The 18,859-nt window shown below is 36.1% G+C and overlaps 1 protein-coding gene across 2 annotated transcripts in view; it reads right to left on the bottom strand.

The window, feature by feature from the left end:
* Positions 1-8,125: 8,125 nt before the first annotated feature.
* Positions 8,126-18,859, bottom strand: part of LOC138705754 (UDP-glycosyltransferase UGT5-like) — a 74,952-nt gene continuing 64,218 nt past the window's right edge. For both annotated transcript variants that reach the window (XM_069834376.1, XM_069834375.1), the window contains exon 6: positions 8,126-14,172. In XM_069834376.1, coding sequence (XP_069690477.1) covers positions 13,881-14,172 — 292 coding nt within the window. In that variant the 3' untranslated portion in view covers positions 8,126-13,880. The remainder of the gene's footprint in view (positions 14,173-18,859) is intronic.

Genomic DNA, 18,859 nt, shown 5'->3' with positions numbered 1-18,859 from the left:
CATTGTTTCGCGGTGGCACCGCAAAGAGCGCTGTACAGGACAACATGGCCACTCTATAGTCTTCTCTTTCTAACTCGTTGGTAAGCCACTACAATGAAAAACAAGCAGGCAGCGGCGGAGAGCAGCATAGGTTCGAATCCTAAACAAATCAAAAGTACGTACGTTCTTTCTCCGGTGCAGCACACACAGGTTGCCCTTTCCTTTCACAGTGCAGTACCTTCGAACCCATGGACTCCGTGATGTCAATATAGGCAAGCAACAACCAACCTAAAATCCTTCCATGATGGGACAAAGTGTCGTCCCTGCTGATGATATAAAATATTCCTTCGTAAAGTGATAAAAGCAATGTGAAGAAAATATTTTGAAAACAATACTGTAATAATAGGTACTCATAAGGTCGTGCAATTTTTTTGGATACCGGTATATTTTCATTTTGAGAAACCACATTTTATTTTTTACCCATCACCTAAAAAAACTGGGATACGCAAGAAAATACAAGAGTTATATTTTCTTATATAATGTAATGCATATGGAATGAAATAACAAGGCAAGTTGTATCGTATGCCTGCAATAACAAGGAAAGTTGCATCGTATGACTGCAATAACAAGGCAAGTTGTATCTTATATCTACATTAACTAGATAAGTCGGAGTACTTTACTGTTAATGTATCAAAATAAATTCAATAACGAGATTTTGACGAATAATACATGAAACGTATACATATAAATTATCAGTAATACTAATTAAAAAAATGAAGATTTCCAAAGGCCTTTTTTAATGAAAACAATGTTACTTTTACTTACTGCCAAAAACCCACTTCTTACATATACCTTGTTATTGCAGAGCACCCCTCAATATCCCAACTCGAAACAGCTATTACCTAATAAAATACCGTATTTGCTTGCATACTTTGTTCCACCGCGTATTTTACGCATCCTAACTTTTAAAGGATTATTATGAACTTTAGTTTTGCTCCGTGTATTTTCCGCACACATTTTACGTACAATATTTTTGTCAGTGTAGTATGAACCTTCATTCCCTAAATTCCATTGCCAATACTTGCATTCCACGGCATTGTTCCACACGTTAAAATCGCTGGTGCGCGTTGTATATCCCTGTTCACTTTCACCATTATGATATATTTCCATGTGTGTATATTACAATTATCTGTATAATATAGTAAGCTTCGTATGACATTGACAACTTGTTTCTATTGTCCTCTTTTCTCTAGTATCCTCCATAAGTTTTCCTTCTCACCCAGTCAAAAGTCTTTTCGTAATCTATGAAAGCAGGATGTGTTTGAATATTAAATTGTCTCTGTTACGCCATAATCTGACTGGCAGTGAAGATATTATGAATACCTCAATAAACAGTCTTGTAGCTACTCTGTTCTTCCAGTAAAACTTCCACAGACTATGTGTTAATACGAAAAGCTCCATTTCAAGTCCATTTCCAACGGTCTCAGATCAATTTCTTTATTAAGGTCTACTTCCTTATCAAATGTAAGTTTGGCATAACTTTCAATTCATCGCTGTCGACGGAGTTTGTCAGTGCACTTCCGGTTAGAAGGCCAGCGCAATAAGCATTGGAACATTGACACAATGGCGTTTAAAAAATATGTTTTCGTGGCAGTTCATCGTCAAACATTACTGGACTTCCTGCTCTTCGTCAGATAAAGTTATTATCTGTTCCAATTTAATTGAAATTATTTTGGTCAACAATAAATTTCATTGCGGTGTTCAGCAGTGTAATGCCTCTGTAATTTTGATGTTAAGATTTATCGCAGTTCTTGTACACTGGAATGGTTATAGGCCTATTTGTCTTCCAATTTCTGAGTATTTCTCATGAGGGCTTGGTATTATTCGAACGGAGTGGAAAGCTAACTTTCAACATTTCAATATATGCACTCAACTTTTACATATAAATTAGGCCTACATCTATTTAAATTTTGTCAGGGATGCTTTAACAAATCTTAATAATATCTCTGAAAATGAATTTCCGAACTTAAAGAAAGCACAGCAACTGAGAGAAATCCTAAGGAAAAGATATTTTTCTTCATGGTGTCAACTGCCGCATAAGGGTAAAGGAGTCAGTTTTTATGCGGAATGTCCTAAGACAAATTTCTGGCTATTCAATAAAAAAAGGCCTGTCATTATTTAAATATATTAATGCGGTGAAGATGTCATACAACCTTTCTGCAATACCGTCAGTCTCAGGTAGAGCATTCAACACAACCCGTTGCCGCCACCTAGGCTGTGACGAGACTGAAACCCTAGGACATGTGTTGGGTTTCTGCCGAAAGACTGAGTTACTGCGGAAAACCCGCCATCACAGGTAAGGACAATGCTTGCTGACATCGTAAGACAACAAGGATTAGAAGTCCATGAAGAAGTGCATTGTATCTCGAAAGATGACTCAACAAGACGAGCAGATATTGTTGTCATTGATAGGAAAAGAACACAGAAAAAATACTAGACCCGACTCTCAGGTTTGAAAGAGATGCACAACAGCCAAAACTTACTGATGATGAAAAGAGAATCATCTATGAACCTTGCATTCCTTACTTTAGCAAGCAGTATAACATTATGGCTAATCGTTGGTCAGTAGGCTACACGAACTTTTGAAATCAGAGGGATTCACATTTTTCAATGTTGAGAAAATACTTAGAGAAATTTTAAAGAACTCAATTCAAATTTTGCAATTTCATCTCTATTTCAAGTAATATAATTCACTTTAATTTTCTTTTGCAATTTATTGTATGTATTTTCATTATAAACTTTTATATGTGTATTTGTTCCCTTGATCCTTGTGGTCACCTTTATTGAAGGGCAGATGGTTTTATTTTATAAATCCGAATTGTTGCAACAATGTCGTTAAGTCAGATACTACGTTAGTGGCTCCCAATTTGGAGTGCATACCTTAGCCGTGTAAATCAAGTATATCATTGACAGCCACACAAAATACATTTGACTGAATTGTGTTGAAGGCCACTCTGGAGTTCTCGGAGACGAGCGAGCTAATGAGCTAGCGAAGAACGACATACATTATTTCTTTAATAACCCTGAGTTTTGTTGTCAGGCGACCGAGCGATCCTAGAGAGGGAAGTGTGTTGCGCCTGTTTACGTCGTGAGAAGTCTGTCTGCAATCGATTGCGTGTACCAGGAAAATGGAGAAGATATTGCTAAGCGGCACTTCTACTGACCTCCCGGCACAAAGTGCTCCAAGACGCAAATCTATTTGGACAAATGTAATTTTATCACTATAAAGAAAGCTGTCTCAAATTAAAATTTTCATAGTCTAGAAATTCAGTATCAACTTAACTATTCCTCATCACGTGCCCCATTAGTGACACCACTAACATAACATGTGTTTCCGTTGACAGGCAAAGATCTAAAGGGCTATTCCATATGAAATCGATCAGTAAAAAACCTCGCAATTTTTATACTCTAATTTTTTCCCTACTTATACAAGGTGCTGAGGAGAGTGCATTTTCAAAAATATACTATCGAAAGTCAAACTGTTTTCGTATTATTGAGCGACAAATTTAGCGTATTTTATAAAAACAAGCCTCTTTCAGCGCTCAGAACTCTGGAACCATTTACTGCAGAACATTGAACGAGGGCTTATTTTGAAGCTGACAGTTGGTAGATTATGTTAAGAAGTAATTTTTATTTTTAATGTACATAAAGAGACACAGATAATCTGATTTTACTTACTTTTAGGCTTTTTGGCCATTTGTAAAAATGTAAAAATTATTGAGAAAAAACCCTGCATTATTAAGAGGGATTCGGTATTGTTTGCTTAGTGGTATGGCAATAAGTTTCGAGGGTATTAGATTATTTTCACACGCCTAGACTTGAACGGCGCAGTACCGCACGCACTGGCCGAGAGCTGAAGATAAGCGAGCGTTGGGCGTCATTTTACTCCTGTGTTTATGAAAACCTGTGATAAAGCTAGCACATCACGTGTTAGTCTCCTGGCCTTGGTTGTCTCGGCTAGCTCCCTTCTCACAGTCAGCTGGTTAGTTCACGCGCGTACTATTTATTTTCTTTATTTGATATTTTCAATACTTTCTTATCAACATACCATCAGTAAAAAATATGTGTTTATTTGTACTTTCAATGCGGAATCTAACTATATATTTTTAAAATATTTTTTCTTGGCAAAGGCGTCTTAATGAGAAAAAAATTTAAATTCCTCCATTTCCATAAAAAGTAAGAAAATCTGTTTATATGTCAATATAAACTTTAATTTCTCAGCATCAAAATAAACCATGATTTTGAGCATTGGGTGAAAGGGTTTCGGAGCTACAACAGTTTAAAGTTGCTAATTTTATGAAAATACGATAAATTTAAATATTTTTAATTTAAACACTACGAAGTTCTGATGCCTCAAACTTTGCATAAAGCATTGTATCACAGTTCTCTACGTACAAAAAAAGTTTCATTGTATTTAGAAATTGTAAGGTCAATTTTCTCTATATTTCGGTCGATTTGAGATGGAATAGCTCAAAAACAGTCCTGTTATGTAAGTGTTACAGTGAGATCTGTTTGCGATTGTGCAGTTTTCGTGTATTTTTATTCGAAATGGAATCTCTCTTAAAGCCAATGTCAGTGTATAAATATGATAAAAGATTTTTATTATTTATTTGTTATTAAATGATTTATTGTACATACTTACTCACTTATGGCTTTAAAAACGAAATAGCTTCCCAAGGTCAAAAATGATTATCTTTCTTATTAGCAATCTACCTTATTATATGCAACATTTTGCCAGAAATTTTATAAAATTAATAACAAACTTTGATGTATCTTACATTAACTGCTGTTCACTTCCTCAACAGAAACCACCAAAAAGTTCAAAGTGTGAAAAATTTCTTTGCTTGCTTCCAGCTTGAGACGGTTCCTTGTACTTAGCTTAGATATTGTTTGTTTATTTGTTTGTTTATTTTTATATGTGTAGTGTGTAGGATTAGGTATTCATTTTTGATAAGGTATTTTATTTTATTGATTTCCATGCGTAGCTTAGATTGGGATTGCATATGTCATACACAGAACGCTTAGAACGCTAGATAGTTTAGCATAATAGCCGCACTAGACAATGTATAACGGATAGAGTGCGAAGGCTATTGTCCAAGTCAGACTCGTGGAGCCAGGTTTAATGATGCGTGGTCCTATATTCCTTTGAGTCGACGTGTACTGAAGTAACCTCGTGATAGTGTGGGTAAAGTTTAAAGAGATGGTCTTTGTTACACGGGGGAATTTTGTGTTTTTTGAGAAATATTAGGAAGCCATTAGCAGATATTGTAGATGCATGCCAACGTATATTTTTCAAGTAACGCGTCTATGTTGACGTAGGGCTCTTCACAACCAATTAAAGTTTAGGAATAGATCATGTGATCGAATAGTAGAGGTGTTGATTTTCATATAGTTAGGGGTGGCAAGACGCGAGGAGATTCATTCTGTTTAGTGATGGGCGAAGTTGTTCTTTTCCCGGAACAGTTCCGACGGTTCCGGTTCCGAAAAAATACTATGTTCCAAATAACAGTTCCGAAATAACAGTCACCAGTGGTGATAAGTCGGAGTCGTTCAAACGAACGGTACAGTACCCTCCCTCTTCACCATGCAGCTCACACTGGAGCACTCATAGGCATGACATAGTACACATTCTTATCTATAGATGGCACTGCAATGCACATTCGAATCGATTTTGGAAAATTGTTGTGCATGCGGACAGAACCATTCAACCATACGTAGTGTGGACCGGGCCATGACTAGAGAGGGCTATGACAGAAATCAAAAGCTTAATGTTAGTAATTAAACAGCTGTTGACTACAAGGACAGAATACAACACTTTGTTTTCGTACATAAAGTTATAAAGACATGGTAGCCAACTAAAAAAAATAACATAACATTTAAAACATATGGTATGTAATTTCCGTTCTCTCTATTACATAATAAAAAAAACAAATCATTAATTTTTATTTTTACTTTTCTTAATGCACAGTTATAATAATAATAATAATAATAATAATAATAATAATAATAATAATAATAATAAAAAAGATATATATTGGCAGTACTGAAACCTGGAAACCCCGCAGTGGGTTAGTAAAATGTTGGAATCGCATCTTTACCAAAATGTAATTTAAACTTCGCATTAAACCTCGCTCTCCAAATCAGTACTTATATGGGTAGTTTCCAACAAATAATGCTCCAACATTTTTGTCGTTCTTTGATAACAGAGAAGATATCACAAAACGTGTGCTTGTCAGACTTAACCTCAACAAACGACATACAGACATTGTAACTAAACCACTCATTACCATTTACGACTTTAACCTTTGTATAGAATCAGCTGATCAATGAATTAATAATAGTATGCGTACTTTATGACTTTGTAGAATGTTTATAAAACAGAATTAGTCAACTAATGGTGAAATAAACTATAAAGCGGGAATGAATATTACAGATTATTAAATACTTACTATAGCATTACAGATGATTGGCCAGTCTTACAAATGTTGATATTAAAGTTCGCGCCACCGCAAGGATTTCAATTTCCATGCGCCCCCCTCCAACCACGTGGGAGTTTCAAGTACCAACTTCATCCAACGAAGTTCCAAGTACAACATAAAGAACAACGAGAACAGTGTAACCGCAGCTGTCATTGGTTCATCGGAACGAGCTCCGACATTCCGACTGTTATCTCGGAGTTGGAACATACCTTGTGCAACGCGGTACTGCGAGCCCGCAACAGCTGGGCAAGTGAGCAGCTCGGAGTCGGAACACTGTTATTTCGGAACAGGAGGTTCCGACCTACTGTTCATTTTTGCAACAGTTCCGAGACCGGAACAGTTCCAAAATAACTGTTGTGTTATTTTTTACCCATCTCTAATTCTGTTAAGAGTAGTGATGGGGTAAAACGTGATTTTTCACTCACCGGTGAAGCAGTGATAGTTCTTTTTCAATCACGGTGATTTAAAGTAGTGATCCAGTGATTTGAAGCGATTTTCAACTGCCTGTGATTACGACGAGCTGTCTTGCAACAGCTGATCACTGGAGCAGTGATCTAGTGAGTGGTGGCGATTCGGCGATTGGAAATTGGAGTGATTTCTCACTACGAAATGCCAGTACTCCAACTGTTTTTAATGAAATTGTTGGTGAATGTGATTATGATCGTGAAATGCGTTGGTGTCAAATTCAAAATAATGAAGGGATAAGAAATGGATACATTCAGTGGAGAGAAAAGACTTTTCGCGCTGGGTTGGCCCTGAATGTATAAATTAAGTTGTGTTAGCTGAGGTGATTTTGGAAGCGAAAATCATTGAATTTATGAGGGAGTTTGTTTGTGGAGATGCAGTTAATCGTATACGCAAGGAATAATAAAAGCTTAAACTAACCTAACCCATCATAGATTCGTATAGGGCTATGCAAGGTGTACAAGCGGAGTACAAAGGGGAACTACCTCAGCACTAGTTTAGCATAAGTGATCTAGAAAAAAATGTTACAGTGAAATCAGACATATTAGTTGAAAATATTTGCGGAATTTAAAAAATATTTAACTTAAATTAAATATGTAATTTTCATTTGGTAGGATTAAAATAAACTGGTAAGAGTGATTGAACAAAGTAGGCTTACTTTCTTATATTAGCCTTAACGAACCTCGCCTCAGTCTTTTTATTTTTTCCACATTCCACAGTATCGTTAAACTACTACAGTATACTGCAAATAATATTAGTAATTCTCCAGAAAAGCTACAATCAATAAGGCTCAATTTTCTTTGACTTCACTGGCTTCTGTGAGATGTATACACGTATTGTGATGTACACGTGGTTTAGTAAGCTCCCATAAATACAACAGCTATCGTGTAGACCTATGTAGCAATACATTCAACATAAAAATCGTTTCATACTTACCTGTATATTCTAATGCATTGTTGTATCCCTCCCTCCCACTGCTTATCAATATAACACTCGACAGGTCCAAGACGCAATACTAGGAAACTATTTCTCTAGTAATTATCCTGGACCGCTCGCAGGTTATGTTGCAAATAGTAAAGAGAGTGTAGTTCTTCTGGAGAACATACCATAAATTAACATGAAATCAATAATAATTACTATGGTTAAATCGCTATAACAACATTTATTTAAAGAATTTACTTATATAAATAATTACCAGAGATAAGAATTCATGCAATTACATAATCTGTATGTAAATGTCGTAAGTGAAATTTATTGTAGACATTTCAAGAATTTTTGTTTTGGACGAGTGAATTTTATTTCATTATATTGGCATATTCGAACAATGTTTTGCATATTATAATATCATAAAATAAGCATATTTTATTTTGTTTTCCATATTATTTGTATATAAACGTTAAAAAATCTATCTACCTGTGGTACAGTTAACCTCGAGAATTATGGAGAAATTACTACAGTAACATTTATTTACAAAATGAACTTGGTGAAATCTCTACAATAACATATATTTACAAAATTAACTTAGTGAAATTACTACAATAATATTTCTTTTCACAAAATTAATTTTGTAAGTCAACAACTACCAAAGATTGGAAGTTAATGCAATTGCATAGGCTATATTTGTCATAAATATGTGAGTGAAATTTGAGTGGACATTTCAGAAATTTGTTTTGGATAAGGGAGTTTTATTTCAGAATATTGGCATATTTTAACATTAGTTTGCTTATATTAACGTAATGACAGCATACAATTAGCATATTTTAATATGTTTTGCATAGTATTAATACATATTAACTAATGAAAATCCAATAGAATTACGATCATGTGATATACAAATTTGCGCCCTTTATTTCACCAAATCAAAACTGTCGCCAGTGGCTAAATATTGGTTCTTTTGAATTCGCGGCCTTCGCGGGTATTGAAATTTCCCGCTAATGACGTCATTCAAGGTGAAGGGAAGTCTATTTTCTTGGCCACTAGGTGCCAGTAAAGGATTTTGCCAAGCAGTTCAAACCTTGTGCAACAGATGGAAGAAGACTGCAATGGAAGAGATTCAGCTATTTCACAGTCTGTTGCTATCAACGAATTGTCTTCTCTTTCTAACTCGTTAGTTGCTATATTTGAGAACAAGGAGATAGTTTAATCACTGTATGTACAGTATACGTGACAGTAGTTTCATGTTGCAGTGAAATCACAGTTCGATCACTGTTTCACTGGTTAATGAACAGCTCACTCACTGGAGTGAAAGTGATTTATTAATCACCGGTGAGAAATCGCTGCTAGTGATTTTTTTCCATCTCTAGTTAAGAGACTCGGCGGTGTGCAGATATACATTCGGGTGAGATAGTCGGCGGCGAGTAGATAGATTCTGTTAAGAGACCCGAAGGGGAGAAGACATACATTCGGGTGAGATAGTCGGCAGCGAGTAAATACGGTGATAGAAGTCAAGTCAGCTATACGTTCGGGTAATTTCGACACTTAGACGAATTTCAGGCTCCGTAACCATATCATTTACGGACTTAGAATATTATCAGGGGTAACTAGCAGCGTCACTTAGTTGAGTGAATGTAGTTGATTAATCATAGCAGCCGCCACCGAGATACCTCCTGTCATTACTTATGAATCACATGGTTATTCTTTAAATTATTATAAATTTCAATAAGCGCCGATTATTACCAAACTGTAAATCGTCGAGTGAAATCAGCAATATAATTCGTCATTTACTATGATACAGTGAATTAAAGCACACTCTTGGATACACGTTCAGCTGCACAGAATCCTACAAACGGAAATAAACATCCTAATTGGAGTTAATGAATACAAACTGAAGCGTATGTCGCGTGCATCATTTATTCATTGCGTTACGTTCTCCCAAACTCCATGTCCCGATCGAACCTTAGCCACCTGGGAACTCTAATCTACCACAGTTGATTCGAGGGGGCTGGCGCCCAACATTACAACAAAAATTTGCCACCTCGAGTCATCTGTTCCGATATAATCGAAGCTGACAGCCGGAGCAGAGCTGTGGGAACTGCTGATCCTAGGCACCTAGCGCAACGCAGATGACGTGACGGGAGCGACGGCCTCAAGCTTCGTTGCTTACTTTCAACTGAGGTTAGACAAAGAACACGATGCCTTAGAAGCACAAACATTGATTTCCCATAGTTGTCGAGAGATGGCAAATTATACAGGAGAAGTTAACGGTGTATCTCTTATTAGGGACCTGTCTTTTATTTGGGTACTTTACCTTATATGTAGAAATTTGGTTAATTACGTTCTCAACATTTTCTTATGGGCCTTCAGAGCTTAAAGATAATTAGGCAGTGCATTGAAAACTGTAACAGGTACGTGAATAGTGAACTACTTTTTTTATAACAGCTTAGAGTAACAGAGGATAGATGGAGATCTGATTTGTGTCTTGTATTAAAATTGTAAATGTTTTGAGTAGTATTAACTATTCCTTGGTTTTTAATTTAAAACATCATCAGAGAAAGAGTGTAATTACAATGTACAGTAAAGATTTCTAAATTTTGGAAAATCTTTTTACACGACGTCCTTCTATGTACCCAGTCATTATCCTTATAGCTTTCTTTTATAAAACAAATTCTAACTTCTGGGAAGTTGCAGATGCTTTGAAATTAAAAGTATTTAATTGGATTCAATTTCCAAAAAGTGTCCTGTAAAAAGGAAGTGGAAGTACTCATTTCCTGACGTCATTGAAGCTGTGGATAATATTTTTATTAAGGGGAGAGGATAGTAATTTTTAAAACTTTTTTCTTATTTGGTGTAAAATATTAATTTTTTGTATGTAGAGAGCTCATGGCTATAGCAACTCAACAAAATATATATATTTTGAATAAATTATTTGGGAGGCAGATTTGAAAAAAAAAATGTACCCAATGCAGGATTTTACTAAACTCGATATATCCAAGCCATTTTTAAAGATAAATTCAAACACTATGTTACAATTTATTTGTAAAAGCACGCTGTACAAACTGTATGTAACAGAAATTTGATATTAGTTCCTACATTTGTAAAATAAACAATTAAAATTTAATAACATTTTTTTTGTTTTCTTTCTTGCAAACAGAGAGACTTATTTTTAAAATGAAATCAATTAGGGAAATTCCGTTACAGAGAAAAGTTTCCTAGTAGTCTAGAGAATGTGTATTATAAATTTCATTCATACATCTTTAATAGTTCAAAAATTATATCGATTTTTGTCTGGCTATGTAGCGAAAAAAGTAAAGTTCCAGAAACAGCAATCAAAGGGGGTGTGATTTAATAATCCAGAGCGCAGGAACTTGAAAAATGGCGTCTCAACATCCAATAAGGGCACAGATACCCACACAATATTATACAATGTATTCCACACACATCACAGAGTATTTTAAAGAAAAATTTGGTTTTGAAAAAAAAATGAAGTTCCGGAAACAACAAACAAAAGGGCGGTGTGATTTAAAAATCCAGAGCGCAGGAAGTTTAAAAATGGCGTCTCAACAACTGATAAGGGCACAAATAACCACAAAATATTATACAATGTATTCTACACATATCACAGAGTATTTTAAGGAAAAAAATTGTTTTTTGAAAATTTACTCATTTTTCACCAAAAAATACCATCCTCTTCCCTTAAAAAAGAAAATGAACATGGCGATGAGTATTTTAGCAAAAACAAAAAAGTCTTGCCAGCCCTAATGTACGAGCTACCTACAATGCCAAAAAAGAATTCACAAGCGCGGATAATTATTATTTCTATATTAGGCCTATATGGAGAAATTCGGATGTTTGTAGAGTAATGATTGGCAACAATGCCAATGCACCAGTAGCGGTTCCTCGGGGGAGGGAAGGGAGGAACGTCCTCCTCAATTTTTTCTTCTTTTGAAAGTAAATACCAAATAAAATATATGTCTTGAAATTCAAGGAAGATTCGATAATTTTTAAGTTCACAACTATAAGAAAACCTCTGCTGATCGAGTTTTAAACGATGCGCGCTCATGTACTGCTAGAAAACTGTGAGAAAGATGCGAGATTGTGTTGTGTGGAGGAAAGTCAATCCATTCCTCCTTCACTGCAGTTAGCACACATAGACAACAGCGCACTAGCGGCCAGAGAAAGAAGCAGAGTTTTAAAGCGAGTAAATGAACGGAGAGGGAGGAGATCCTCCTCTGAATCAGCGCATGGGCGGAAATAGAAACCGACTGGTCGTGCAGCAAGCTCGCTACCGCTGCCATCTAACGATGCTGTATTCAACCAGACTATAACACATCTAGGAGGAGGCACAATAAAAACAGTTTTAACGCAACGCTATGAAAGACACCATATAAACTTTTTTTTTAATTATGAATCAAAAATATTATTCATTGCACTTTATATAGGCTACTATTCATGGTTTGAAACTTTCAAGGATATTTGAAAGTTAAAGTCGGGTTTATATAAAACAAAGAGGAAGTAGTTCTACGTTAGTATCGCAGATCTTTTTGGCCCCTGAAATTCACTTCCATTCATTGTGTACAGCCAAATTGTCAGTTTTGTACAAATATATTTGAAATTGAAAGTAGTACTCCAAACTACATTATTTTTGACATAAAAAATTAATTGGCCACCGGCAACTTTGAATAATAATGATAGTATGACATTACAAGAACTGATATTCTTCAAAAGCATGGATACTGAATTTTTAAAATGTACATGTAGCAACACAGACCACGTGGGTGGGTGCAGTGTTCTCGCTTTCCTCAGATTATTTCCCATTCCCATTTCCGTGGTTCCGATTACATGTTAGTAGCTATAGTCTCTTCCAACACGTGTGATGCTGTAGTGTGCTCGAAAAATGCTGCGAGGTGAATTTCCTTGTAATTGTTAATTTGTGCAATTATTCAACAATGAATGGAAGTGAAAACATTATCTATTTTGGAAAATTTAGGAAACTCAGTTTACAAGAACAGATTATTACTATACAGAAGAGAAGGCCAACCCCAACACTACCTGGTCTTACATGTGTGCATGTTGGCTAATTTGTAGCATGTTTCATTCAAGAAGGTGTCATTTCGTCCTGTTACCTTCTTTCCTCCTCTTATGAAATACGCAGGAGCCGCCACTGCAAAGCACTTCTTGTAGGTGATATGGGCTATAGAATTCTGTGGTTCCAAGGCAAAATATGATATTTAAATTTTTGTTGAAAATGAGATTTTGCGATATGTTACGCATCCTGCTGGTATCTTCGTTATGGCAAAAGATGACTTGTATATCTCTATTATTTTTTTGTCTAATCCACTGTTATGAAACATGATTCCTACGATTTTGTACGGTTGTTTAAACTATATCTGTAAATGCTCGCTCTTGAAAAGTGAAAGAAATGACATAGAGGCCTACCACATTTTGTCTTGGAGCCACAGAATTGCTCCTTGGCTTATTACTTTACCATCACTCCACAACAAAGAACCTACAATAAATGTATATCGGTATATATTATGTCCGAATTTAGCGTATAAAAATAATGTAAAATCATATGTTTTCGTTTAGGTTATAAAATGGCTGTTGGCTAGTGTCGTCAATAAAATTACTCTCGACATGTATGTACTATTGTATTTTCTTAAGCAGGCACTTTGTTCAATGCACAGCACTACGTGGAAACCCCGATACTAGTGAATGTCTGGAATTGGTTGGTAAGAAATGTTTCAAAGGACCTAATTTTTTAACAACAAGCAAAGTAAATATAGAAGTAATATAACGACAGCACTAGAAAAAAAATTGTTTCCTCTTTATTCATTTTGATGAGTAGTGAAGGAAACTGATTGGTGACATTTAAGCCTATTATAAAAGCTTCGCGTGAACTATGAAAATGCAGTGAACTGAATTATAATCATTAAGCTACCTCTTCTTCTCTATAAGAGTTTACTTATTTTTCTTTGACAAGTGTTTAGTTGTACGAAACTTGGATATTTGGTTGATCATTGTTTTTAAAAGCAGGAATGTGACGAAGAGAACAGAGCTTATGACCAGACACAGTACAGCTATGACATCTAGCAACATGTATTGGTACCAGGTCAAGTCCAGAGCAGCAGAGCGCATGTGTGGAGCTCCCTTGTGCCGCATCACGTACTCTGTCCAGTACACGGCCTGCTGAAGGGGCGTGAGAGGCTGGTCTTGAAATAAGCGTGACAACCGACGTGCGTTCTTCAAGTATCTGCAAATAAAATAACCAGAGTTATGTACAACAATAACATCATAGTACAGCATATTAATTTTTTCTTCGTCTTCCTGTTCGCTTCAGGACTTCAGTCAATAACCCGAACTGACAATAGTCATACCAAAAGAGAACTCTTCATATAACTGGGTCCATATTTTTTTGTCGAATGGTCTATAGGTCTACGGTATACGGCAAAATGAAAAACACTGAAGTTATTGTTGAACTGTTGTCCATATTTCCCTAGCAACAAGTATTTATTCATTTATGACTATTTCGTTCATATGACATTATTCCATTTTCGACCAATGAAGTGTAATGAAATTTTGAATTCCAACCAATCATAGTCAGACATCGCGTTAACTTTTGCAGCTAGATTTATCGCTATCAATTTTATGGTCGTTCTTTTGTTTAGTCAGTGTCGCCAACTTTTTCCCCATGAAAAGCATGAATCCATTAATATGCATCTACACCAGTGATGTCAACGCAAGCGCATTTTTCTGACCTTGACGTCGTGCGCGGGCAGCAAGCGCTAATTATGGAAAGAGGAAGGGTTGTGTATATGAATAAGCAACCTGTTGGGTTAAGAAAACAGTGATGCACAAACTTCAAACGGCACATGAAATTTTATGTCGTTATTTTTATATGGCTTTTTTCTGTTTGTTATTTTCTATATTGTCTGTAAAACAAAAGTACTAACACCAATTTCTTAATGTTTAAGTGAGGGGTTTGGATTTTTTCCATTGCTGGTTGTCACAATCAAAAATTAAGACAACGTTTCGAAGGATGGTTCTCCCTTCGTCTTCAGGTGGAAGGAAGGAGAGAAAGGAAAAAACCTACTGTTGGGATCGTTACGTACAGCTATTCGGTATGACTTATCGTTGATTCCTGGCTTCGGTGGAGATTCTAATTAAGAAAAACCCGAAGTCATTAGCAGTATGTTGGCACTAAACCAAACGGAATAAAAAAAGATGGGCGTGAAGTGGTTAAAAAATTGATAAAAGACACACAAAAGGATGGGACGGGGAACTAAAAAATGAACAAGTGTTATGATACCGCGATAGAAAATAAATGAAAGATAAAAAAGGAAAAAAAAACTAGTAAGAAAGGACATGATAAAAAACTACTACTGCCACCTAGCGGTAGCAGACATTACTACTAACTACTAAGCTGCAACACTAGGTTGCGTTGTCTGATGGTGGAGATGACCCCAGATGGTCTACGTGGTGTTAGTGACAGCATTCTTCCCCTTGTACTGAATATTTCTGATGTCTTGTTCAACTATGGGTAACCAAATATCCGGAAGAATTAGACTAGGTTGACTAATGGCATTGTCCGAGAAACTCATATGTGCGGCTTCCTTATATTTCCTCTGTGTCAGAGAACGCTCAGTTTGTAGGATTGAAGTATTTTCCCACTTTATTTTGTGTTCGGATTCAAAGCTGTGTTGTACTATTCTTGAATTATCTATTAGGCATTGTTTGAAGTTGTACTTGTGCTTCTTAATTCTTGTGGACAGAGGTCTGCTTGTTTCACCTATATAGGCTACACGCGACCGCATTCACACGGAATGTTATAAATGCAGTCTCTGGTATCCATGTAATTAGGTTTGGGTTTGTTGTTGGAAAGGATTCGGCTGAGTGTAGGCTACATCTCTCTGATTTGAAGACCGCTCTGATGTTATATTTCTTGGAGATTTTCTTGAATTTTTCGGAGGTGCCTTTTACATATGGGATAACTATGGTACTCAGGGGGTCAGGGGGAGGATCGTTCTTGTTTTTTTGGTTATAATTTATGGCCTTTTTGATGAATTCTTGGGGATAACCGTTCGTTGCAAAAGTGTTAGTGAGTGATTGTACTTCATTTTGTAGGTCGGATTCTTTACTACAGATGTAGTTAGCCCTGTTGAGGAGGGTAAATATAATGCCTCTCTTTACATGTGTGGGATGATTGGACTGGAAATGAAGATACCTCCCCGTATGTGTGGATTTCCGGTAGACTGTGGTTGCCATTTTGTCTTGGTCCTTCGTGACTAATACATCTAGAAATGGCAGACAATTGTCTTTTTCCAATTCCATCGTGATCTGGATAGATGGGCGGAGTGAGTTAAGATGTATTAAGAAGCCATATAATAATTGGAGACTATGAGGCCATATTATGAATGTATCATCTACATCCATTGTAAAAAGGAAATTGGAAGCTGATAACAACATCTCTTCGTACACTCAACTCTCCATATAGTCAATAATGGAACTACTGGATATTTGTCTTAAGATGACTTATTTTGTTTTTAACAACAGGTTCTTCCAACAGAACGAAGGCATGGCGTTGGGTTCCCCCCTTTCCCCGCTCATCAGCAACATCTACATGGAATATTTCGAGGAACTGGCCTTTTCTACTGCCAGCCATAAACCTACCCTATGGCTCCGTTATGTAGATGATATATTCATAATATGGCCTCATAGTCCCCAATTATTAGATGGCTTCTTAATACATCTTAACTCACTCCGCCCATCTATCCAGTTCACGATGGAATTGGAAAAAGACAATTGTCTGCCATTTCTAGATGTATTAGTCACGAGGGACCAAGACAAACTAGCAACCACAGTCTACCGGAAATCCACACATACGGGGAGGTATCTTCATTTCCAGTCCAACCATCCCACACATGTAAAGAGAGGCATTATATCTACCCTCCTCAACAGGGCTAACTACATCTGTAGTAAAGAATCCGACCTAAAAAATGAAGTACAATCACTCACTAACACTTTTGCAACGAACGGTTATCCCCAAGAATTCATCAAAGAGGCCATAAATTATAACCAAAAAAACAAGAACGATCCTCCCCCTGACTCCCTGAGTACCATAGTTATCCCATATGTAAAAGGCACCTCCGAAAAATTCAAGAAAATCTCCAAGAAATATAACATCAGAGCGGTCTTCAAATCAGAGAGATGTAGCCTACACTCAGCCGAATCCTTTCCAACAACAAACCCAAACCTAATTACATGGATACCAGAGACTGCATTTATAACATTCCGTGTGAATGCGGTCGCGTGTAGCCTATATAGGTGAAACGAGCAGACCTCTGTCCACAAGAATTAAGAAGCACAAGTACAACTTCAAACAATGCCTAATAGATAATTCAAGAATAGTACAACACAGCTTTGAATCCGAACACAAAATAAAGTGGGAAAATACTTCAATCCTACAAACTGAGCGTTCTCTGACACAGAGGAAATATAAGGAAGCCGCACATATGAGTTTCTCGGACAATGCCATTAGTCAACCTAGTCTAATTCTTCCGGATATTTGGTTACCCATAGTTGAACAAGACATCAGAAATATTCAGTACAAGGGGAAGAATGCTGTCACTAACACCACGTAGACCATCTGGGGTCATCTCCACCATCAGACAACGCAACCTAGTGTTGCAGCTTAGTAGTTAGTAGTAATGTCTGCTACCGCTAGGTGGCAGTAGTATTTTTTTTATCATGTCCTTTCTTACTAGTTTTTTTTTTCCTTTTTTATCTTTCATTTATTTTCTATCGCGGTATCATAACACTTGTTCATTTTTTATTTCCCCGCCCCCTCCTTTTGTGTATCTTTTATCAATTTTTTAGCCACTTCACGTCCATCTTTTTTTATTCCGTTTGGTTTAGTGCCAACATACTGCTAATGACTTCGGGTTTTTCTTAATTAGAATCTCCACCGAAGCCAGGAATCAACGATCAGCCATACAGAATAGCTGTACGTAACGATCCCAACAGTAGGTTTTTTCCTTTCTCTCCTTCCTTCCACCTGAAGACGAAGGGAGAACCATCCTTCGAAACGTTGTCTTAATTTTTGATTGTGACAACCAGCAATGGAAAAAGTTCAAACCCCTCACCTAAACATTAATGATCCAACATTGCTTTCCAACCCCTCATTTAGATCACCAATTTCTTAGCCTAATATTGCAGTTGTGTTTTAAACGTTAATAACATAATAAAGAGTAAAGAAGGTATATTCACACATATTCCATAATAACTACAACTATACTGTAGAATTAAACACATCATTCAAAAGGAAAGTGTTATACCAAAGAAAGACACTGAATATGACATGATAAGTTGAAATTGATATTGATGGTAGCTTTAGCCTTATAAAAGTAATCAAAACAATATTATAGTACAAAGCAAAGTTGCCTAGGTATATGCTTTAACCGTAAGTAATATTACATAAAAATCTTATCGCATTATGCTTTTAGGTGATATTGGTGCGCAACTTTCTGTTATCAGAATATTAAATTATCTCGAAATCTGCTGAAGCTATAGTGCTGACGTTTTACCAACATACATGCACATATCTTTTGTTTGTGATGTGACAGTATTTATTTTGCTAATTCATTTCCCTTACAAACATTTTCCATGCGAATATTTTCAAACATTTTAATACATTATCTCCAGTAATACGTAGGCCTATTTACGATATATTAGATTTACGAAAAACATTGTTTTAGTACCTGTAAGGCTACTAAACAAACATATCTGAAAATATCACTTTCCTGTAAAAAAGAAAGTTGAGAAAATATTCCTTTTGAATAAAAAAGCAAACTTGTGAAAAATGAGCATTAAAATTAAAACTTACAGTCTTATAATGCACTTACACTTCTCAGACAAATCTAAAAATTAACATGGATACAGTT

The sequence above is a fragment of the Periplaneta americana genome, chromosome 9 (genome assembly GCF_040183065.1).
Source record: "Periplaneta americana isolate PAMFEO1 chromosome 9, P.americana_PAMFEO1_priV1, whole genome shotgun sequence".
Lineage (NCBI taxonomy): Eukaryota > Metazoa > Arthropoda > Insecta > Blattodea > Blattidae > Periplaneta > Periplaneta americana.
This window is presented reverse-complemented; position numbering and strand designations above follow the sequence as displayed.